Source organism: Rhinolophus sinicus, linkage group LG06, assembly GCF_036562045.2.
Source record: "Rhinolophus sinicus isolate RSC01 linkage group LG06, ASM3656204v1, whole genome shotgun sequence".
Taxonomy (NCBI): domain Eukaryota; kingdom Metazoa; phylum Chordata; class Mammalia; order Chiroptera; family Rhinolophidae; genus Rhinolophus; species Rhinolophus sinicus.
The window spans coordinates 123,732,847-123,755,614 of NC_133756.1; the positions used below are offsets into that span (position 1 = coordinate 123,732,847).

Genomic DNA, 22,768 nt, shown 5'->3' on the forward strand with positions numbered 1-22,768 from the left:
TCTTCAGTTTGGATATGCGTGGCTCCCATCAGTGCCTTTTGGAATGTCCTAAATATGAGCTTTGTTTCATCTTCTAAGAATGTTTCTGGTCAGGATAACTTTCTATTCTTCTAAGATCAATCACGTTAGCATTCTGTTTCTAGTTAGCTCAATTACTATCAGAACCCTCCAAAATTATTTTTTCCCCCTTCTCCTGCCTCCCTCTCCTCCCCCACTCGGTTCAAGCCATTGTTTATCAGTCTAGTTGTGTAGGACAAAGCTCCCTGGCCCACGCTGGTATTACGAGCTTTGCACTACCCCCAGCTGAGGCAGTCAGTAGCCCGTTGAGAGCCGTTGTTCACAATCTTAGCTGTAGAGGGCGACGCTCACTGGCCCATGTGGGAATAGAACCGGCGACCTCGGTATTAGGAGCACAGTGCTGCAACCACCTGAACCACCAGGTGGGCGGGCCCCCAAATTCTTGTTAATTTGTTTTAATTTGGATGAAATCCCTTTTGCATAATGACCTAATATCCTGGGAATGCAGGTTTTTTTTGTGTGTGTTTTTCAGAATTTTTAAATACCAGAACATTTTAACGGTCTCTATTCCAAATATATGAAAATCCCTGAATCCTCAAAATGGAAGGAACCTTGAAAGTCCATCTAATCCACTCCCTGATTTATGTCCCAAGATGAAAGTCCAGTCTGTTTCTTCAAGTCTTATCAAATTTCCTATGTAACCTATACTGCATGTGTCTAGAGTAAATATGTGAATGCCATGGACATAATAATTGCTGATATTTAAATCCCCGTAGAGAAAATACACATTTATATCTAGTTTCAGGGTCCAATGGGAGTTAAGAGAGGTCTAGGCACCTTGCATTTTGAAGCTGTCAGTTTATTAAAATCTGAAGAAGTAACTAAAAGAGTAATTTAAAAAATTGTTGTATTTTAGATATTTACATCTAACCAATGCTCTCAACACAAGAAAAGTCTTAGCTTGATAGAATTGTGCTACTCATAAGAGTAATTACAACATTTAACTCTAGTATACAATTTACAGTTCTGTAAAAATTTCAATTACCATGCCACAAACTCCTTAATCAGGTCTGTTAAGGCTCTGTGTGATAATGCCACCGTCTGCTTCTGTCAGCTGTCAGCCTCACCTCTTGGCCAGGGCCACCATGGGGCACAACCCCAGAGGACACTGGTAACATGGATTAAGTAGGAGGCTTCACATGAAAAAGCTCATCACATTCCGGCTACGCTAGGCAGTCTGTCTCTCAGTTCCTTTAGTATCCTCGGCCCTTGTCGCCTTGACGCCTTCACACATGCGGTTCCCTCTGCCTGGAATGCTCTTTCTTTTCCTTTGCCGTGCTTGACTCCTTTGCAGCTTTCATTCCCACCTAAAATGTCACTGCCTTAGAATGGCCTCCCTGCCCACCCTCTCTGAAGTACGTATTCTTTCCTCTACTCCCTCCCACTCTTCTTTCTCTCACACATTGCCTTGTTTTCACTTTGTCACAGAATTGAACTCTATTCCTAACTCAATACTTATTTGTTTATCACCTATACCTCTTCTAGATTATGAGTCCCTGAGCTCAAAGACACATCCACTTTGTTTTTCCTTATATATCTATACTCAGGGGCGGGCTTCTCTAAGAAAGTGTTAGAATATGACTTATTTATAGAGGACACAGTCTCTCAGCTTTCCTCCTCACACCCTTTCCTTGGGGCCCACCCCCTCTCCTTCCATTCATTGTGCACATTAAGTCCGGAGAACACCAAGACACAGGACTCCCCAGACCTACTCAGAGGACTGTCTGCTTCAGACACAGATCACTCCTTATCACACCCACTCAGTGTCACTCAGCAGCATTAAAATTTGAGATCCTGAGTGGGGGGTGGGGGTGGGAAGGTCTCTAGTTGACTGCACTCAAGTACCACCTCCACTGACCATCTTAGGACCCCTCATGTGGGTTGACGGGAACCAAGTCACAACATTCTGTTCTCCATCTTTCTGCTCCCTTGCTTTTGACTTGCTTATCTTCCCACCTCCCACTGGAATAGCCTGTAAGAGCCATGGCATATTGATTTTCCATTTCTTCCGGGGCAGCCTACCTGCTCTGCTTTCTCATTTCTCATCCCAGAAAACTGCAGAGATTATTCAGGGAGGTGATGAGTTACCTTGGTTCTCTGATTGCTATGAGCTTCTCTAGTCTATCCCCCAACTCCAGAACTCGCTAACTCTCTCCTGAAAGGAAATTGAAAGTGATTGAAAGAGAGCCCCAGGGAGTGAGAACCATCCTGTCCTGTTAGTCTTTGCTCTTTCCTTTAAGCCACTACCTTACAGTTAGATTCAACTGTTTTCCCAATAATAAGTGTGATTCTGAATGGGGGGAGGGGGAAGGAAGTGTTGGGAATGAAACTTGTCATGTAAAACATTTAGGTAGATAATAGTATTCATATCTGTGCTTGATTTTTAAAAAGAACCTTCAGTTGCGTTGGAATTTTGAATAGAAGCATTTTGTGCAATTGAGTTGTGAGGGAAGGGGATCCTGTTTGGTCTTTGATGTACAAATCTCTCCATAACTCCCTCCCCAATTCACTCTCTCTACCCCCTGGCAATCCCCTGTAGTTAGAAAGAGCAGTGCAGGTAGAACCTAATTCTCTTCAGATTTTATGTCTAAGAAAATGTGCAAGCAAAACAGAATATTTCCATTACTAAGCAGCCAAATTCAAGTATTTTAAGTTAAAATTTACATGGCAGGCTTAGTCCTACAGATAAAATTTTGCTGTAATAAATCTAAAGCCAGTACTCAAAAAAATTGAAGGTAGATGCCTGACCACTGCACTGTACATCTGAAGCTGAAGCTGAATAATACTGAATGTCAACTATAATTTCATATATATATATGTATAGTCACGGAATGTGGAGTACAGCATAGGGAATATAGTCAATGGGATTGTAACAGCTATATATGAAGTCAGGGGTAGTAGACTGGGGGACTGGGGGAAAGGGGTTATCGCTTTGTGAGGGGTGTAAATGCCTAACTATTACATTGTTTTGTACACCTGAAACTAATAAAAAAAGTATTTAAAAAATTGAAGGGAAGTTGTTACGCACAAAGAGTCTGCTCAGTGCCCACCTCAGGAGAACAATGGCAGCGAGCGGCAGGGGCTGGAGCTGGTGTAGACACAGGACCGGTGTCCCATCACAGACATTGGTGCAGAGAATGGGCATCCCGTGGGTCTTGATGGAGTACTTTAGTATTTAAACAGCATCACTAACTAACTGCTCCCAGAATGGCCCATCGTAGGTGGGAGCTGACTCCAGACCCCAATAAGGACCTTGTTTGAATCCAGTCTTGAGTAAAAAGTCAGTAGCAGGGGAAGCCAGAGCTGGTACCAGCCGCTTATTGCCTCCGCATAGGACTGGATACTTGCTGCTTCCTGCTGGTCCTTGCTGCCAGGAGATCCCAACAGAGCAAGACTACAGCTCTATTCTAGTATTACAAAGGTTCAACATCTGGACAAGGGAATGACTTGCTGCACTAGTACAGAGAGCGAGTTCTAGGTGCTTAATAGCATCCGCTGACTCTCTTCCTCCCCCGAAAAATCATAAGATACAGAGAAAACTTAATATTGTGGATTTCTCTGTAAGCAATTAAAATCGCACAGCAGAAACTCAAACCACACAGTTCTTGGACCTGTGGGACTGTATGTGCCTGGGTATGTCTGCTTGCGGTGAACTGTGTTGGCTGTGACAGGTGCACGTGACAGCTCTGTGACTGTGCTCTTGTGCCATGTTGGTGATTAGTGAGTAGGTGTGTATTTTAAGATGAAGAGGGAATGTTCAGCATAACAACATCTGTATGACAAGGGAGAATAATTTTAAACATGTTTTGAGGTCTATTAATCCCATTTTTACATCTTTATTTCATAAATATCTTTAAGAAAGGGAAAAAAGACAAACTCAAATGTTTACTCTGCCTCTCTAACTATTTACCAATCCCTCAGAGACAGCCTGGCTGTTTCCTTTGACCTTCTGGTAGAGAGAGGTTATTTTAATTAAAGTTATTGAGATACTGCAGAAAATACAGTATAATGACTCTGAGCTAAAAACAAACAAACATAGCCTTAAAAACAACCTTATATCTAATGACTACTTCTCACAGTTTCTGAGGACTCACACAGATAGTGCCCTTTCAAAGAGAATTTCAGGGAAACTTCTAACCACAATTGATAAGCTTACAGGGTGAAGAGTTGATTGTGTTAGCAAATATTTAATTTGCAAATATCAGTATCCAGCCTTCTCTAACTGAATCCTTGTTTACATTGATAGCTTACCTGTAATTTTTGCACCCGTAATGTTTGTTACAGAAATAAAACCCTTCCTCCTGATCAGTAATCACCCGCAGGGTGTAACAGAAACACAGTCACAGAGCTGTCACTTGTACCTGTCAGAGCCAGTGCAATCCACTGCAAGCAGACACATCCTGTCACATACATCCTCACAAAAGCAAAAACTGTGTTCTTGGGATGAAATGACTTGATTTGAACGAGTAATAATGTACATCCTTATAAACCTATAAGCCAGTGACAGGAAATTCTGTGTAATTGAGGGAAAGATTTATTCTTCTTAAGAAAACACATAGCTAACTATTTTAATTTCAGTGTATAATATATGAAACTGAATAATTTTCATTTTAAACCGGTTTGAACAAGTCTTCACATTCCACCATCTGAATAAGCTTTTTTGAAATGATGTATTAGTTTAGAAAGTGCATTCACTGTACTTTTAAAGCTCTAAGGTCAGGTGTAGTAAGTTCACTTCCTTACACGAGGCCTCAATTTTGAGCTTCAGGTCTTAGGGAGCAGCTTACATTGATGAGTATTTTGAATTTAGGCAAAAAAAGGTGCAGGCGGTGGGGAGGCAATGCCCACAGATCTAAGCTTTTAACAGTGCATAGCAGTGCACCTACAACTCAGACACAAGTTTCTGAAAGACCTAATGAGGTTATAACGTTGTTCTCTCTCGCTCTTCACTGAAGGCATAATTCAATCAGAAGACAACTCAACCTGTCAAACCCGGACTTCAATATCCAGCAGCTTCAAAAACAGGAACAGTTGACTGGAATTGGTCGAATCAAACCAGAGCTATATAAGCAGAGGTCACTGGATAATGATGACGGGAGACGGAGTAACAGCAAGGCCTGTGGGAAACTGAACTTTATTGTAAAATATGACTGTGACTTAGAGCAGCTCATAGTGAAGATTCACAAAGCTGTCAATTTGCCTGCCAAGGACTTTTCTGGGACTTCAGATCCTTACGTCAAGATCTATTTGCTTCCCGATCGGAAAACAAAACACCAGACTAAAGTTCACAGAAAGACCTTGAACCCTGTGTTTAACGAAGTGTTTTTGTTTCCAGTTCCCTACAATGACCTTGCAGCCCGGAAGCTTCACTTCTCTGTGTACGACTTTGACAGGTTCTCTCGCCATGACTTAATCGGCCAAGTGGTGGTGGATCACTTCTTAGACTTGGCTGATTTCCCCAGGGAATGCATCCTTTGGAAGGACATCGAATATGTCACCAATGTAAGTCCAGCATTTCTTCATTTTGTTGGGGGGAGAGTGCTCCTTGGTCACCATGAAACAAATTACTTCCACCTTATTTTGTTTGGGGGGCAAAGTATAAAATCCATGTCAACGTACATGTAGCTATGGCTTCAGAACCTCCTGGTACCTTTCCAGAAACAGGTGTTTAACAATATTCATTTGGGAATTTCTAAGAATTATTCATGAAAACAGTATTAAAGAATAACATTCTCTCTTTTCTAATTCTTAGCTATTCTCTAATAGACATGTTATTGGTCCTTCTTACCACATTTTCTTTAGAGCTTGCTGAGGTTGTTTGTGGTTAATGGATCCTAGCATCCTATTAACTGTGTCTGCAGCTGAGAGCATTAAGTCCTTGCACATGTTCTCAGGTGGGCTCAGTTTTTCTCATCATCAGATATTCAACTTTAACCCCAGCAGTGAGAATAGTTGAGAAGAGTTGGCACCACATTTTCAAATATAAAATCAAAGCTATAAGAAGGTCAGTTTGAAAAGATCTACAGATATTGGCCAAACTAATCTATAAAAGGTCAAATCCAATTTAGAGCTCAGGAAAGAGAGGGCAGAAGTCCTATGTGGTGATGCCCTACATCCATGTAGGCGCGTACATTTTCAACACGAGATTGCAGTGGTGATATTTTTACTCCATTTACATCCTCTCTTTATCCTGCAAAGGTGTATTGACACTCCTGAAACAGAAAGCAAAATTGGACTTTCTTAGGTAACTGAGTGTGGGGGCAGAGCCCCAGAAAGTAGTTTCCAGGCTCTCGGCCTCACATAGACAGGTGCTGGCTCAGGTAGTAAATGGCCATCAACTGTGATTGCACGGCCATCAGCTGTGGCTAGTTGGCCGTCAGCTGTAACCAGTGAGCCATTGGCCACTAATATAACTGCTGTGGCTACGCAAGCAGAGGAGAAGGGAGAAGGAGGAAGAGGGAAGAATGGGGCTAGCAAGAAGATGGCGGCTGGGCTGGCAAGTGTGGATGGCGGTTTGCGGACAGTGTGAAATCAGCCTCCATTGAGAGTATAGTGCCACCAGAGAGAATATAGTGGTATGACTCCCCTACCTATGGCTCCGTGGGTGTTCCTTTTTGGCCTCACCATATCCTGCGTTCTTGTATGGGGAGCGGGAGCAGAGACCCCTCCGGGTCTCCTGCACGACACTGATATTTTAAAACCACTTTTTAAGTTTCTTTCACCTGTCCAGTTTCCTTCAGGTAACTTTGTTAACTTGTCTTCTGGAATATGGGCCCTTCTGAGGCCTTTCTCTTTCTCTGCTTTGGCATCCAAAGACACCAAGTACTATAATCCCTACTCAGCCCAGCCTGTAATCCAGTTTGAGGTTGGAACCTATTGAGTGAAAAGCTCTCACTCTGCTCAGAACACACACATATTCTCTGCCCGATGACCAAATAGCCGCCCTAGTACTGCCTCGTCCTCTGCCGTTTTTGTGAACTGGGGACTTACCCACACTCGGGCACCTTCTCTTCCCATGCCACGAGATACCAGTGCCAACTTTGTCTGGCTTCTAGGATAAGCAACGTATATAACATGGGGTTTTGCTGGCCTTTATCGTAATGATGAGGAAAGAAAAGAAGGAGCTGGAGAGAACATCGGGTGATGAAACTAAAGTGATTTGGGAGATTGGGGAAGGAACAGATCTCTTCAATCTTGAAAGGTTATAATCTCTATAAACGAAAAAATGGATGTTGGGGGAAGCAAGGATTATACTTACCCCAACTGCCAGTCTCAGAAGCCAGCATGAGAAGTTTTAAAGACACAAAATGGGCTGGCTGTTTATACTGTTATAAGTGACTCAAGAATGAACCCTCTCACCAGAGTATTTACCAAGTCCCCTTGGGTAGAAGCTGAGACTCTGCCGGCTGACAGTGATGAGCCCTGGTCGAGAGAGGTTGGCCATACCATCTAGTATGACATTAATTTATATTTTTTGACAAATGAATTCCATAAAATAGCTGGAGTGGTTGTTAAAAAGCTCAGCAGGGATCCTGCTCTGAGTTGCCTTCTAGAGACTTTGTGGAGAGAGCAACATTGAGTGGACAGTGGCTCATAAAACTCTGGATAAGGCTGATCCTGGTGAGAACATCTTCTAGAGCAGTTTCCCATGGGATGAGAATATTGAATGGCAGCCTGCAGGACCTTCTGGCCCTGAGATCACTGCCATTTTAGCACTCTTTTGGGACTAAAAGTTCCCCATCCATTGCTGGAGAAACTTTGATTTCCGTAGAGTTTGAGGAGAACGCATTTATTAATCAAGGAAGAAAACCAAAAGGCTAAAAGCTTCAAAATTCTCAGTTGTTTCCTCGGGCAAATAATAAACATTATAAGCATTGATCTAGGCCTTTGGGTGGCCAGCAGGAGAGAGGAGGTCCGAGAATGGAATTACAGATTATTTTATAATTTGTCATATATTTTAAATTTTTCATTAAAAATGATTACTTGGGGCTATGTTGACTGGGCTTTTTTGCATGTGACTTTATATAGAGACTGAGATGAAGGTCTGAAATTTGCCAAGGTTTCATTTTTATAATATAGCACATATGTAACACAGTTTATATAATGTACGTGCACCTGGTAATGAGGAAATAATTAAAGGAACAGGCATGAACCCACACCTCAGAGGAAGTATAGAACATCACCAGTATTTGGGTGACCTTTGGGTGGTTCTCCCTCATCATGTTTTCTCTCCGTCCACTCCTGCCCAGAGGAAATCACTATCCTGAATTTTATTTATAGACATGTTTGTAAAACAATGTATTGTTTGGTTTTGTCTCTTTCTGTTTTTCAAAGCTCTTCTTTGACTTTTTTTTTTCCAGTTCACATTGATTTTGACATTGAACAATAGAGATGAATGGAGCTGTAGTTCATGTATTTTCATTGATGTATAATATTCCGTTGTGTTTCATATGACAGATTAGCTGCCTTGTATTGATGACATTGGGTTGTTATTCGTTCTTTGGGATTCTGAACAGCAGTGCAGAGAACATTTTTGTGCATATCTCATGGTTCACATATGAAATAATGTCTCTAGGATGTACCCCTTATAGAGGTAGGGTCCATGTGTCAAGTTTTCTAGGCAATGCCGAGTTCTTTTCCATAGGAGCTGTACAAATTGATCCTCTCACTGATAAGATTTGATCATTTCTAATGTTCCATCTTCTCACCAACTCTTGCAGTAGCCACACTGATGTGTGTGTGTGTGTTCATGCATATAAAATGGTATATAATTTGTATTTTCTTGGTTGCCAAAGTAGATCATCTTTTGATATGTTTGTTGGCCATTCATATTTCCTTTCTTGTGAAATGCTTGTTCAGTACCTCTTTTCTATTGTTTCCTTTTCCTTGATTCATGTATGTTTTCTATATAGTCTATATGCAAATTCTTGTTGAAGTGTATTACAAACATCATCTCTCAGTTTATGTCTGTCTTTATACTCACTTTATGGTATCTTTTGATCCATAGAGGTTCTTATGTTCAATGTAGTAAAACATGTCAATATTTTCCAATGTAAGTTAGCACTTCCATGTTTTGTTTAAGAAATCCTTCCTTACATTATGTCATAAAATATTTCTCCTGTGTTTTCTATTAGGAATCTTAAACTTTTGACTGTCCTAATTATGATTTTAATCAACTTAGAATGAAATTTTTTTGTATAGTACAGGCATCTTGTATTATTCAGCTTGAGCTAAACAACAGGAATTTATTTCCCACCATTCTGGAAGCTGGGAAGTACAAGATTAAGATGCCAGCAGATTCGATTCCTGGTTAGAGCCCTCTTCCTGGCTTGTAGACAGCAGCCTTCTCTCACTGTGTCTTCACAGGGCAAAGAAAGAGAGCTCTGGTTTCTCTTCTGATCCGGACACTAGTCCCATCATGGGGGCCCCATCCACATGACCTCATTTAAACCTAATTACTTCCCAAAGGACCCACCTCCAAATACTGTCACATTGGGTGTGATGGCTTCATCATATGAGTTTGGGGGGGGGTCATACATTTTCAGTCCATAATGCATTCATATTTCTTTTTCCAAATGGATAACCAATGTTCTGGCATATTTCCCCAATAATCTGCAGTGCGTTCTGTGTCTTATATAGATTTCCATATATGAAGGTTATTCTGGATTCTCTTTATCCACTGTTTTATTTGACTTATCTCTACCAATAGCATAATTTTCAAATTCCTATCATTCTATGATATGTCTTAACATCCAGTATGCTTTTTTTCAGTTTTATCTTGACCAATAGTTGACTGTTCTCATAAATTTTAGAATCTAATTGTCAAGTTAAAATTTTTTCTGGTATTTGTTTGGATTTGTATGAAGTCTATAGATTAATTTAGGGAAATTTTACATCTTTTATGATATTGAGTCTTCCTATTTGTGACCATAGTGCATTTTCTTCACTTATTTAGTTCCTCTTTAAAGTCTTTCATTCAAGACTTAAAATTTTCTACCTGAGGATCTTGCATGTTAGATTTATTGCTAGGTACCTTTTTTGTTATTTTAAATAGTATCTTTTCTAAAACTACATTTTCTAACTAATGCTGCTATATAGTAATACAGTTTAAATTATGTGTATTTATCCTCTATTTGTTAATCTCGAAAAATTTATTAATTCTCATAATTGGATTATGAATTCTTCCGAATTTTCTTTGCTAGATAATTAGTCATGTGAATTATGATCGTTTGTCTGTTTCTTTCTAATTTGTATACCTTTTATTTATTTATTTTTTTAATGTAGTGTACAGACTAGGATTTCCAGTACAATGCTGAATGATAATTTTGATAGTAGTCATCTTTGACTTGTTCCTTATTTTAAATGGAATGTTTTTAACATTTGCATCAATACAATTTTGCTATAGATACTTTGTGGATGTCTTTATATTAAGAATATATCCTTTTATTCCTAGCTGACTAAGACTTTATCACAGACAGTTGTTTTATCAAATGCTATGATCCTCTGAGGGTTTTTTTGCCCCCTTTAATATGCTACTTTGATCAATTACATTAATCAATTTTCTTATTTTGAGCCAATCTTATATTTCTAGTATGACCCCAATTGGTCTTGATATGTCACGTTTTAATACATTGCGGAGTTCAGTTTACTAATATTTTGTTTAGTGTTTTTTTGCATCTGTGCTCATGTAATCTACTTGTAGATACATGTAATCTACTTTCTTGTATGATCCTTATCTAGGTTAGGATCAATGTGATTCTTGATTTATAATATTGATTGGCGGTATTATTTTGGGTACCTTCAATTCGCTTCAGCTTGGTGCCCCTAGATTCTTTGGGGGTTTTGTTTATTTTTCTTCAAAATGAAAATAGCTCCTTTAGTCTCTGACTTATGGTTAGGTTCAGATAACAAGGAAGGGAGGAGAACAGTTGGGATATTTATTTCTCCAGCTACCTCCTTTGGGTTATCCGTAGGCTGGTAATAACCTTCAACCAACGGCCACAGCTCCTGAATATGTCTTTATTTTGCTGTTGTTTTTAAAAGATTATTTTCCTGGGCATAGAAATTCAGGGACATAAAACTCTCAGTTACTCTGATTTTAGCATTGTAAAGCTATCATTCCATAGTCTTCTGACCTTCAATTGCTTTTGAGAAATCAACATTTAGTCTAATATTTATTCCATTGTATGTAATTTTTTTTCTTTCTTACTGCTTCCAAGATCTTGCTTTTCTGTTTAGTGTTCTGTAAGTTAGCTGTAACTTATTGCTAAGTGGGTGTTTCTATTTATCCTGACTGAGATTTATTGGGTTTCCTGAGTCTGAGATTGTTTCTTTTTGTCAGTTCTGAAAATTCTCAGCCATTTTTCTTCTTTATGTTTGTAGAAATATTATTTGATGTGTTTTCACATTTGCCTAACATATTTGGTATTTTTTTCTTCAACATACTTTAAGTTCCCTTTTCTATTTCTTTTACCTTTCCATGTATTGTGTGTGTGTGTGTGTGTGCGCGCGCATGTGTGTGTGTATTCTGTTACTCGCAACTCCAATAGCTATAATCTTTAAATCTGATTTTTTTTTTTTTTTTTGCATTTCCATAGACCCTAGTTTATCACGCCTCTTGTATTTAGTGATTTATGATCATGAACTCATCTAGCTTGGAACTTTATCAGCACAGTCATCCTTTATTATAGGCATGGAATTGGTTCCAGGACTCCCATGGATACCAAAATGTGCAAATGTTCAAGTCAGCCCTTAGTCAGCCCTCTATATCCGTGGGTTCCGCATCTGTGGATTCAACCAACTGTGGATTGATACCGGAATCTGCAGATGCAGAACTCACAGATGCGGAGGGCGACTGAAGTTTTCAATCCCTGGGTTTACCATACATTCCTTCGGAGATGATTTGTGATTGCTTCTCCCAGATGCCTAGGTGAACTACCAGCACGGAACCACTTTAAATTTTAAGCTTGAGGGTTTGGGAACAACAGAGGTAGGGTAAATATAGGCTCCAAATGTGTGAGTTCAGGTTTGTATTAATGGATAGAAACTGGCAGGGGAGAATTTTTTTTCTTGCTTTACCTCGAGCAAGTCCAAGACAGGCTGGATCTCCAGCATCTACGTATGTAAGGCAGATGTCCTGTTTTGTTTATCCTTTAAGGATATGGCTCTTAATCTTTTAAGGATATGGAGCATTCTCCCATAGTCCTCTAACCCCCAGGCACTAACCCACCAGAAATTCACAACTACCCCCAGTTAAGCTCCAGTGCTTATTTACCTCTGTGGATTTATGCTTTCTTATTGTTTCTGGCCACTGAATAATTCCAATTCTGTCCCATCAGCTTTGCTATGCATTGAAAAGAATTTTATAATCCAGTATTTTTACCTGAAGGAGTTTCTGTGAATATCCACTCTGTTACTGGAAACACTGTGTGCTGTATTGCTCAAAGCCTATCCAAAAAGCAGTTTTTACTTGTACTAACTGAATAGTAATCTCTGTATTATATGTTTGCCTAGTGATTGAATAGCCACAAAGAGCCTTAGCGGTCCTGTAATCTAAAATCCTCGTTTAGTGCATAAAACTGAGGTGGAAGGCCATTAGGAGATTCAACCAAGGTCACACAGCTGGATAATGGCCAAATAGGAGTTAGGACTAAATTTTTCATCAGCTAACTCAGTTTATAAAAAGGTGTATCAACATTGTTATATATGCTGGTTTAGTTCTCCTTTCCCTGGCTAATTTGTACTAAGCACTAAGATCCTGGCTTAACTGCCACTTCCTCAGAAAACTCTTACATAAGCCCTGGACTAGGATAGATTTTTCTGGTGTTTGCTTCCATGACACTCTCCACTTCTATCATTACTTATCATACCCTCTTTTATGTATCTGTTCATTTTTTCTTCTCCTTTAGACAGTTTTGTGGCTTCAAAGACCATATCTGGCTTGTATGCTGCTGTATCCCCAGCCCCTAGAATGATGTATGGAAGTGAAATACTTAATAAGCACTTGCTGAATAAAGTGAGGCTCCCTATAAGGGGCTAATTTGGTGAGGCTCTAGGATCTGATTTGGTGGGTGGGGGGCAGTGTTCTAAAGAGCCGAACTAATAAACTAATTTTTAAAAATTTTGTTCTCCAAGGAGATGAGGAGTTTTATAAATGTTAGCAGTCAAACAAAAATTAATTCTCATACCTTCTGTGAAGAAACAAAATAATAATTTTGAGTGTAAAAGCAATAGTTTAATTAAACCTCTCAACTACTGAAGCCAGATCAATCAATAATGGTATAATGTGCCTTTGTGAGACATGTGTCAGCCAACAGGGGAGAAGATAGCATCTGGGAGAAGGTCAAAGTCCAGAAAGCATGAGTTTAGTGGTCTGGGTGAATGTTGGCCATCATACCTACACTCCTGGCATTTTCAGTGTACCCCACTCATCACTGGCCCTCTGGCAAGTAGGCATTGAGCACGTCAGGAATCTATCTCTTGGTGGCCTAGAAACTGGTTCTGAGACTTTCTCTGGGACCTATGATCATCTAAGCAGACTCTGATTTGGAGGAGATGCCAGCGTTCTCACATAGTAACACCAGAAGTGATGACGTTCCCTCTATGCCCACATGGATCCCAGTTCAGAAAAGGTAAAGTTATAGTGTACAACCGCAGAGACTTTATTTTAATGTTAGGAATTTAAAAACCTCACATTTGCATCAAAATTGGACATTGTGAGTCATTGCTAAGTCCAGTGTTTTATAATGGTTGATTTAGGAATTTCCCTGTTCAGTCTCCAGGGCCCTGGGGCCATTTCTAAACCTGCAAATAGACACCTGCAACCAGTCAGGGCAGGATATAAATTTTCAGGGAAACCCAGGATGCTTGCTCCTCACAGTTGAATACAAATTGGACAGGCAGTCTCCATGACTGAAGAAGTTTATTAATTTAATCCTATTTCATTCAGTTGCATCATGAGTCCTGAGTTATTATCATATATTTGAATGGCTTTGTCACATTCAGTGGTGTCCTGGTAGATGTGTAACAACTGGCTGGGGTGAGGAGGATAGGAAGGGGACCTGACTTCTAACATTTGTTCTTTTCCATGATGTAAATACTCCCAGTAGGGCTGATTGCAAGCTACCAATGTGACATCACTAAGATGGATTTGGCAAAAGATGCTCACGTTGGCTCCCACAAGCTGGTGCCAGCGGACAAGAGCCAACTCCAGTGCACATTACATGTAGTGTTGCAAACACTAAGCCTGGTTGGATAATTGATCCTAAGGGGCCGACAATTTGAAAAGCCCCATACAAAGTCCTGGTGTCCAGCTGATGACAGGAAAGCCAAATTTCTTCTGTAATGTGGATGCAGGTGGAGTTGGCCATGATTGGGATCTGATGAGCTGTGTCTTCACGACAGTCCACTGTATCCCACCCTATCACTCATGATACCGCAGATGTGGTATCCCGTTCATGTCTAGATTATTCAGAGGGAGTGAAAAGTGGTAGAACTATGGAACAGGACATCTAAAGAAGGGGATTAATAAAGCTACAGATCCCTGACAAACAGACATCAGTAGCTTTTATCCTAGTGTAGGTGCCACGACAAAGCACCTACATTTAATGAAGTATATTAAATTAAATATATGACATATGCAAGAGTATATACAATGTGTGTGTGTGTGTGTGTATATATATATATATATATATATATATATATATATATGATTTAAAAATAACAAAATGCACATCAGTCAATCCAGAATTTAACTGAAGAAAGAGAACATTATCAGTCTCTTTGAAGCTCCCTTTGTCCTGTCTCCATCTCCACAATGCCCTCAGAAATGATCAATATACTGAATTTCATATCTGTAATTCCCATTTTTAAAATAATTTTACCACCTAAGAATGGGTTTCATCTCACCTATTTTTGAAATTTATATGAAAAAATTATATTGTACATATCCTTCTGCAGACCTCTATTTTCATTATTTGTATTGAATCATTTATGTTCACATATGTACTGTAGTTCTTTTTTTTTTTTTTTGCAGAAGTGTTTTAGTATTCCATTGTATGAAATGCCGTAATTTATCTAGTCTCTTATCAATGGATATTTGAATTAATTTAAGTGTTTTCTGTTTTAGAAAATGCTGTTGCATGTCTACTTTTTTTTTACGTTTCTCTTGGTAAATATGTGCAAGAATATCTCTAGGATATGCATACCTAGGAATGGAGTTGCTACATTGGAAAGATTGTATCTTGAAGTGGTTTGACCAGTTTACAATCCTGGCCCATATACTTAGTGATCCTCTGCGCTCCAGGTCTAATAAATTGACCACCGGTTCTTTTGAGTTTTGTACATTGACAGTTATACCATGCATGGATAAGGGCAGTTTTGTTTCTTCTTATCATTTTTTTTTTTTTTTTTTTTTTTTACTTCTCCCCCTAAAACCATCCCTTGTGCTTGCTTTATTGCATTTACCAGGACTGCCAATACAAAGGCCAACAGAGTAAATCCATGGCTTGGTCCTGATTTCAAAAGGAATTTTTTCAACTTTACTGCTAAATAGAACATTGACTAGAGACTCTTTGAAAACCTGAATGGATATTGGATTTTATTAGATGGTTTTTCTAAATTTATTGAGACAATTATGTTTTCCTCCTTTTATCTTTTAAGGTGATAAATTGTATTACTTTATTTTCTAAATTTTGTGATAACTTGTATTCCTGGCATAAATCCAACTTTTATTGTTTTTCATATATATGGATATACATGAGTGTGTATGTGTGTGTTCAGCTATTTGGTCTGTTAATATTTTGTTAAAGGTTTTTGCAACTAAATCCATACGTGAGATCAGCCTCTGATTTGATTTTGATTTTATTGTTCTTTCTCTGGGTGCACAAAGAGGAGGACAGGCCAGAAAGCTGAGCAAGCAGGCTGGCTCTGATGGGATTCCTGTGTACATACGTGGAGATGATACCACAGCTCAAAGAAGGTAGCAGGGGTACTGATATTTTTCTCTATACAGTCTACCCATGTTTTGATTATTTTAGATAGAATTGGAAAAACAGTAAATTTACAAGAGAAATAAAAACATATTTACAAAAAAAAGAAAATCTTGTGAACATGAATGTGAATGTTTATAGCAGCTTTATTCATAATCACCAAAAACTGGAAGCAACCTTGGTGTCCTTCAGTGGGTAAATGGGTAAACTATTACATCCATACAATGGAATACTATTCAGCAATGAAAGAAACAATGTGCATATAATATATACACAATAATATGAATGAATCTCAGGTTCATAATGCTAAGGGAAAGAAGCCAGACTCAGAAGATTACATACTGTCTCATTTCATTTATATGATATTGTGAAAAAGGCACAATTTTCAGGAAAGAGTACAAATCAACGGTTGCCAGGAGTTGGGGGTGGGGAGATGAGTTGACTGCAGAGACAACAGGAAGGAATTTTGGAGGAATAATGGAATTGTTCTCTATTGTAATTGTGGTGGTGGGTACATAACTCTCTGCATTTGTCAAAACTCATAGAACAGTGTAACAAAACTGAATTTTACTGTATGTAAATTAAAAATAAATTAATAAAAATTAAAAAATCACTTGAGAGGGGAAAATAGAGTTAATTAAGTAAGAAGAAAAATCTAATGAAAAGAGTCAATGTAGGTAGAGTTTGAAGATGTGGATAAAGGGTAGGATAATTAATAGAGCAATTTCCCTAAAAAGGAGGGGACAGGGTCTAAAATGCAGGTAGAGGGGCTGACTTTAGATAAAGAAAGGAACAGCATTTCCTTTGTTGTAGGAATTACAGAGAAAAATATGGGAGCAGATGCAGGAAAGTTTGGAGATTTGGAGATGTGTAGTTGAAGATAAACATAAAAACGTGCAAAAGGGATGGCAAAGAGTTTTCATCTTGAGGACCAATTTTAATCAACTGATGATAGCTGACTCGTGGGCTATATTAAAAAGGATTAAGAAGCAATATTAATACTCAGCAAATGAGAAGACAAGAATCCAGTAACAATGTCTGCCTATAAGTGTTTGGCAACCAATTCCCTGTTATTCCATCTAATTCCTTTTAATGGTCACTCATGTATTTGTTCTGCATACACACTATTCTCTGTCTGCAATGACCTTTTTTACCACTGCTCCTTTTTGTTCAACTCAACCTTATTCTTGAAGTCTTGCACTTAACTGTCACCTCGTTAAGCAAGCCCTTCCTATATCCACTGAGAACAGATTAGGTTTCTCTGTGAACTCTTCAACATATCTTCTTCTTTTTTTTTAATTAAAGTTTATTGGGGTGACAATAGTTAGTAAAATTGCATAGATTTCAGGTGCGCAATTCTGTAATACATCACCTATATATCACGTTGTGTGTTCACCACCCAGAGTCAGTTCTTCCATCACCATATATTTGACCCATTTACCCCCATCTCCCAGCCCCCTTTCCCTCTCACCCTTTGGAAATCACTAAACTATTGTCTATGTCAATGAGTTTCTGTTTCTTCATTTGTTTGTCTTGTCCCTTTTTTGTTTTCAGCTTTATATACCACATATCAGTGAAATCACATGGTTCTCTGCTTTTTCTGTCTGACTTATTTCACTTAGCATTATACTCTCAAGATCCATCCATGTTGTCACAAATGTTCCTATATCATCTTTTCTTACCGCCGAATAGTATTCCATTGTGTATATATACCACAACTTCTTTATCCATTCATCTATCGAAGGACACTTTGGTTGTTTCCATGTCTTGGCCACCATAAATAAAGCTGCAATGAACATTGGAGCACATATATCTTTATGGATAAGTGTTTTCAGATTTTTTGGGTAGATACCCAGGAGAGGGATTGCTGGGTCATATGGTAATTCTATTTTAATTTTTTGAGGAATCTCCACACTGCCTTCTATCTACCTCTTCAAAGCAGGTATCACATCTGATCGTATCTGTTTATCCTACCTACCCTGCTCGAGTAGATGTTTCTTGAAGACAAAATCTATGATTGTGTCTTCAGTACTTAACCTAAGCGGTGGATGATAAATGGTTTTTGAGTGAGTGAGTGAATGAATGTATGAATGAATGAATGAAATGGAATGAAAATAGCTCCAATATAGTATGTGTATATTAAGTAGGATTCCCTAGAAGGAGAGGCTCAGAAGGATTCTCGTGCAAGTAATTTATTGAGGAACTGCTTTCAAGTGAAATCTTTAAGTCAGGGGAGCAGGATAGGCAAAGATGGGGCTTCCACCAAAGCCCTGAGCCTGACCCCACAGGCAGCTGTTGGAGTGTGAAAGTTACCACAGAGGTGTCCCACCCTGAAACAAGGGGCTGCCTCTTTATCCCGCCTTTTTCATTGGCTGAAGGCCACCCCTGCAGAGAGGGTGTAACTTGGCAGTCATTTTTAAAGTGGCTCCCATGAATTGAGGGGAGTTCTCCCAGGAAGGGTGCGGCCACTGGCTATGAGCAGCCAACACTCATAGCAGCTAAGGAATGGGAACACTGGCCTGGACACAATTGGGTCTGCTGCTGTGTGACAGAACAGAGCAATGGTAAAGGAGTTATGAGGACACAAGTGAGACCCGGGCTCATATGACCTCTGAAATGTAGGGAAATGATGAAGAAAGAGAGAAGGGACCCTCTTACCCCCTCCACCCTATGCACACCTTTCCTAATGAAGAGTCTGCCTGCTGCCTTGGCACGGGTACCAAAGGCAGGTTGTGCACTGCCAGCTCAAAGCTCCTGAGAAGGGGGCTGGCTCTACAGGGAGCCAGAGTGGGCTCTCCTTGGTCCCACCTTACACAGTCAGATAGCTCCATGGCTGAATACATGGGGACAAGCTCACTCAATGAAAAAAAAATCTTCTGCAAACCTGAACAATTAAGGAGACTTAATAGAGTTGTCAAGGACAGCAATTTCATCTCTGAAGAAAGGTGAGACAGTCCAGTATTATAGAATGTCCCCCTGGGGCTGCTTTGAATGATCTTCTACCTATGGAAGCATTACTGTCCAAAACAGTGAGCCAGTTTCCTGACAGAAAGCCTTGTCCCCTGGATTGGCATTTGCTTGCTCGTAAAATGAGTTTTGAACCTTTGGAGAATCGAAGCAGTCTGTGCTATTTACAAGACAGCCTTACTGTCCAGTAGCTAAGGGTAGTCTAATTCTGACAGATGGCTCTCAAGGGAAATTTTCTTTCAGATTGGATTATGCTTCCATGCTGGAATGCTCTAATTAAGGGGACTCTATAAACATAGTGGGGCAGTGAAAGGGAGGGGAAGGTAGGCTGTTTCTTAGGAAACTGTTTTGGAAAATGGCCATGTTTGCAGTCTTGCTCTTCCCAGCCGCACACACTCAGCTACACTGAGAATCTAGGCCACTACTTTGCTAAAAACATGGTGGTGCTGGATTAATGGTCACCTTTCAGCGAGGAGCTGTGACTTCTTTTCCTACAAGGTTCTGCCTCGCTAGCTTCATCTCCATTCACTTTCATTCTTTGTTAACTCATTCTTGTTAACTCACTTTATAACTGTCTTGAGGTATAACTTCCAGAATAATTGTATCATTAAAATGAACATGACTGATTTTTTTTGAAAACCTAATTCAGCTATGTTTAACATTGCTAACCTTTCTTTTATAAGTCCAATATTTTGGTTTTAAAGTATTTGATACTTGAGATATGGCCTTAGTACATTTCTTAATTCTTACCAATTTGAGATCAAAGTAACTATAGAAAAAGTACACTTGGCTGTCAGATACAGAAGGATGGATTTAGCATGAGTGAATTGAGAAAAAATTAATTTGGAAGTCAGGGAATGAGATCTGGGTCAGGAAGTGAGTCCCGGTTCTGTCTCTATATCATTTATTCAACAAATGTTTTTAAATACGTACCTGCTATGTGCCGGGCAATGCACTAGACATTGAGTGTATAATGATCCCTCCTCTGTTGGAGCTTTCTGCTCCTGGAACTTGCCACAACTGTTTCTGTCTCCGGGATTTTACACATGCCAATTCCTTTTGCCTGGGACTTTGCCCTTCTCCAAGTGAACCCCTAACCTTCCTTTAGCCTCAGCTTCAATGTTATTTCCTCCAAGCATTCTTCTTTGATGCACCAGGCTAGGTTTGGCCTTGAACATAACACTTGCTCATGTCTCCTTCTCAGCACCAACCACACATGTAAATACTTAATTGTGCAAGTTTTTGTTTTCTACCTGTCCCCTCTTCCTGAATTCCCATATCCCAAGACCATACACTCCAAGATTTTTATATATAGTGTGAAGTATGGGTTAGAGTTCTTTCTTCTTTAATGGTATTCAATTGTTGACAAGACTACCCTTTATCTGTATAACTGCCTTTTGTACTTTCGAAGAAAATCAGTTGATCATACGTATGAGTCTATTTCTGCATTCCATTCTTATCCATTGCTCTGTTTGTCTATCTTTACTCCAGTAGCACAGTGTCTTGACTATTATAGATTTGTAATAAATCCTGAAATCAACTAATGTAAGTGCTCCACCTTTGTCCTACTTTTTCAAAGTGGTTTTGGTTATTCTGGGTCCTTCCAATTTCCATATGAATTTTATAATCAGCTTATCTATTTACATATGCGCATGCAAACCCTGTTGGAATTTTGATTAGTGTTGCATTGACTATAAAATCAATTTAGAAAAAATAAACATCTTAAAAACATTGAGTCTTCCCAATCATGAAGAGTATATATCTCTCCATTTAATACACCTTTATTTGAGCACTGTTTTATGCAGCAGCTCTCTGGAGCTCTGTCGGTATTCATCTTTCTTTACAGTACTCTGCTCTGGGAACGCTAGCTGGGTTGGCCTTTCCAGATTCCCAAGTTCATTTCCTCAACTCAGAGAGCCCACTCGGCTCTGCCTCGGCTCCCACCTCTCTATGCTGTCTTGAAAATTTTTTTCAGGTAGTGAGCAGGGGCAATTGTAGGATTCACCTCGATTGTTTCCTGTCGCTCAGCTATCATATATCTTCATTGTCTGATGCCCAATGTCTTGGCAACCATTGTTTTATATGCTTTGTCCAGATTTTCCGTTGTTTAAGATGTGAGGGTAAATTAATTTCCTGTGTCTTTATCATTGTCAGAAGTGATTCTTTTTCTGGGAGACTTGAAGAATGGAAATGGTCAAAGATGATTTTCTGGTTTCTAGCATGAGCAACCAGAAGGAAGGTGTTGCTGTTTACTGAGATAGGAAGGATTAGGTTAAGAATAGGATATTTATATATTTTTTGGTGTAGATAAGATCATGTATTCCATTTTTAACATATTCAGTTTGTATTTCTAGTGAAACATTCAAGTATGGAAAAATCAATAGCAATTGGATATACGAGGCTGGAGCTCAAGAGAAGAGGCTGAGTTGGAAATATTTATGAATTGTCAACATAGGCTGTTTATGGTATTTGAATCGTAGAGGTTGATGAAGTTACTTAACAGCAGAATCTAGAGTAAAGAAAGAAGAGGGTGTGGGACCAATTCCTGACACCTTAAAATAACCTGGAATGGGACAGCCAAAGAGGTAAAAGGAAAACTGGTTTACTGTGTCATGGAAGTCACCAGAAGAATGTTTCATGGAACTGTGAGTGCTCAGGTGGGTCAAAAGCTAAAATGATGTCCATTAAGAAAGGACTGGAAAGAACCCATTGGATTCTGTGACATGAAGTATTTGGTGACTCTAGTAAGGGAAGTTAATCAGATCTGAAGCCAGAGTGCAGTAGACTGAAAAGCAAATGAGAAGAAACAGGGAGGCAGCATGTTTAAAGAGCTCTGTGACATAACTGGCTGCAAAGAAGAAGCTAGGAATTGGAATTAGGGAGAATTTTGTCAAGATGAGTGGGACCGGGCATTTTAAATACTGACAGGTAAGAGCCAATAAAGTGAAGGAGCTTAGAGATGTAGAAGGATGAGCAGTAGAGGGCGCCCCATGGCTGGGAGCCCATTGGACGGTGAGTGTGGATGGGATCCAGAACAGAGTTTGTGGATTGGCTTGGCTTTGGATAGGACACTTCCTCCCACATCACAAGTGGGGAGGAGAGACCCCACACAGGCAGGAAGTTAAGTGTAGCCCCTTCCAGTGGCTCTGTCCTCTCTATGAAGTATGAAACAGCTCTGTTCTGAGAGTGAATGTGAACTAGCCTCTGCCCTCGGGAGCTTGGGTCCTTTGGGATATAACGGTCTGATGATTTCTTTTACAGTAACTACCAAGTGTAATTTGTGAAACTCAGTCTCACTTTATCATTGGTCTATTTTAAACTTTAGAACATACCTTACTTTTCAAAAATAATTTGTTGGCTCTTTATTAGATAATATGTGCAATACAGAAAATTGAATAGAACAGAAGCGTAGATAATCCTGAGTACATAGTCACCCAGAATCCCTCTGCCCAGAGACAACCATTGTGAAAGTTTGGATATGTCTTTCCTGTATAATCTCTGTCCATGGCTCTTCATTTGCAATTTTCATGTGGTTATGACACGATTTGGTAAGCTTCACTACAATATAAGGAAAGAAGCAGAATGCACAGTACGTCAGAGGGCCCCTCTGCAGGCAGGTGGCTGTCCTGCCCCTGAATAGCTGGACAGGGCTTTGTTCCCTTAGCCCACAGTTCCTGAGGCCAGGGCTTCTCTGGAAGCCAGGCAGCCCTGGGCAAACACACATTGGATGTTCA

At 39.5% G+C, this 22,768-nt stretch overlaps 1 protein-coding gene across 3 annotated transcripts in view; it reads left to right on the top strand.

The window, feature by feature from the left end:
• SYT9 (synaptotagmin 9) overlaps window positions 1-22,768 on the top strand; it is a 161,832-nt gene that overhangs the window by 51,956 nt on the left and 87,108 nt on the right. For all 3 annotated transcript variants that reach the window (XR_012497500.1, XM_019728135.2, XM_074335933.1), the window contains exon 3: window positions 5,034-5,580. Coding sequence is in view for 2 of the 3 variants with exons in the window: in XM_019728135.2 (XP_019583694.2) it covers window positions 5,034-5,580 (547 nt within the window). In the remaining variant the exon portion in view is untranslated. The remainder of the gene's footprint in view (window positions 1-5,033; window positions 5,581-22,768) is intronic.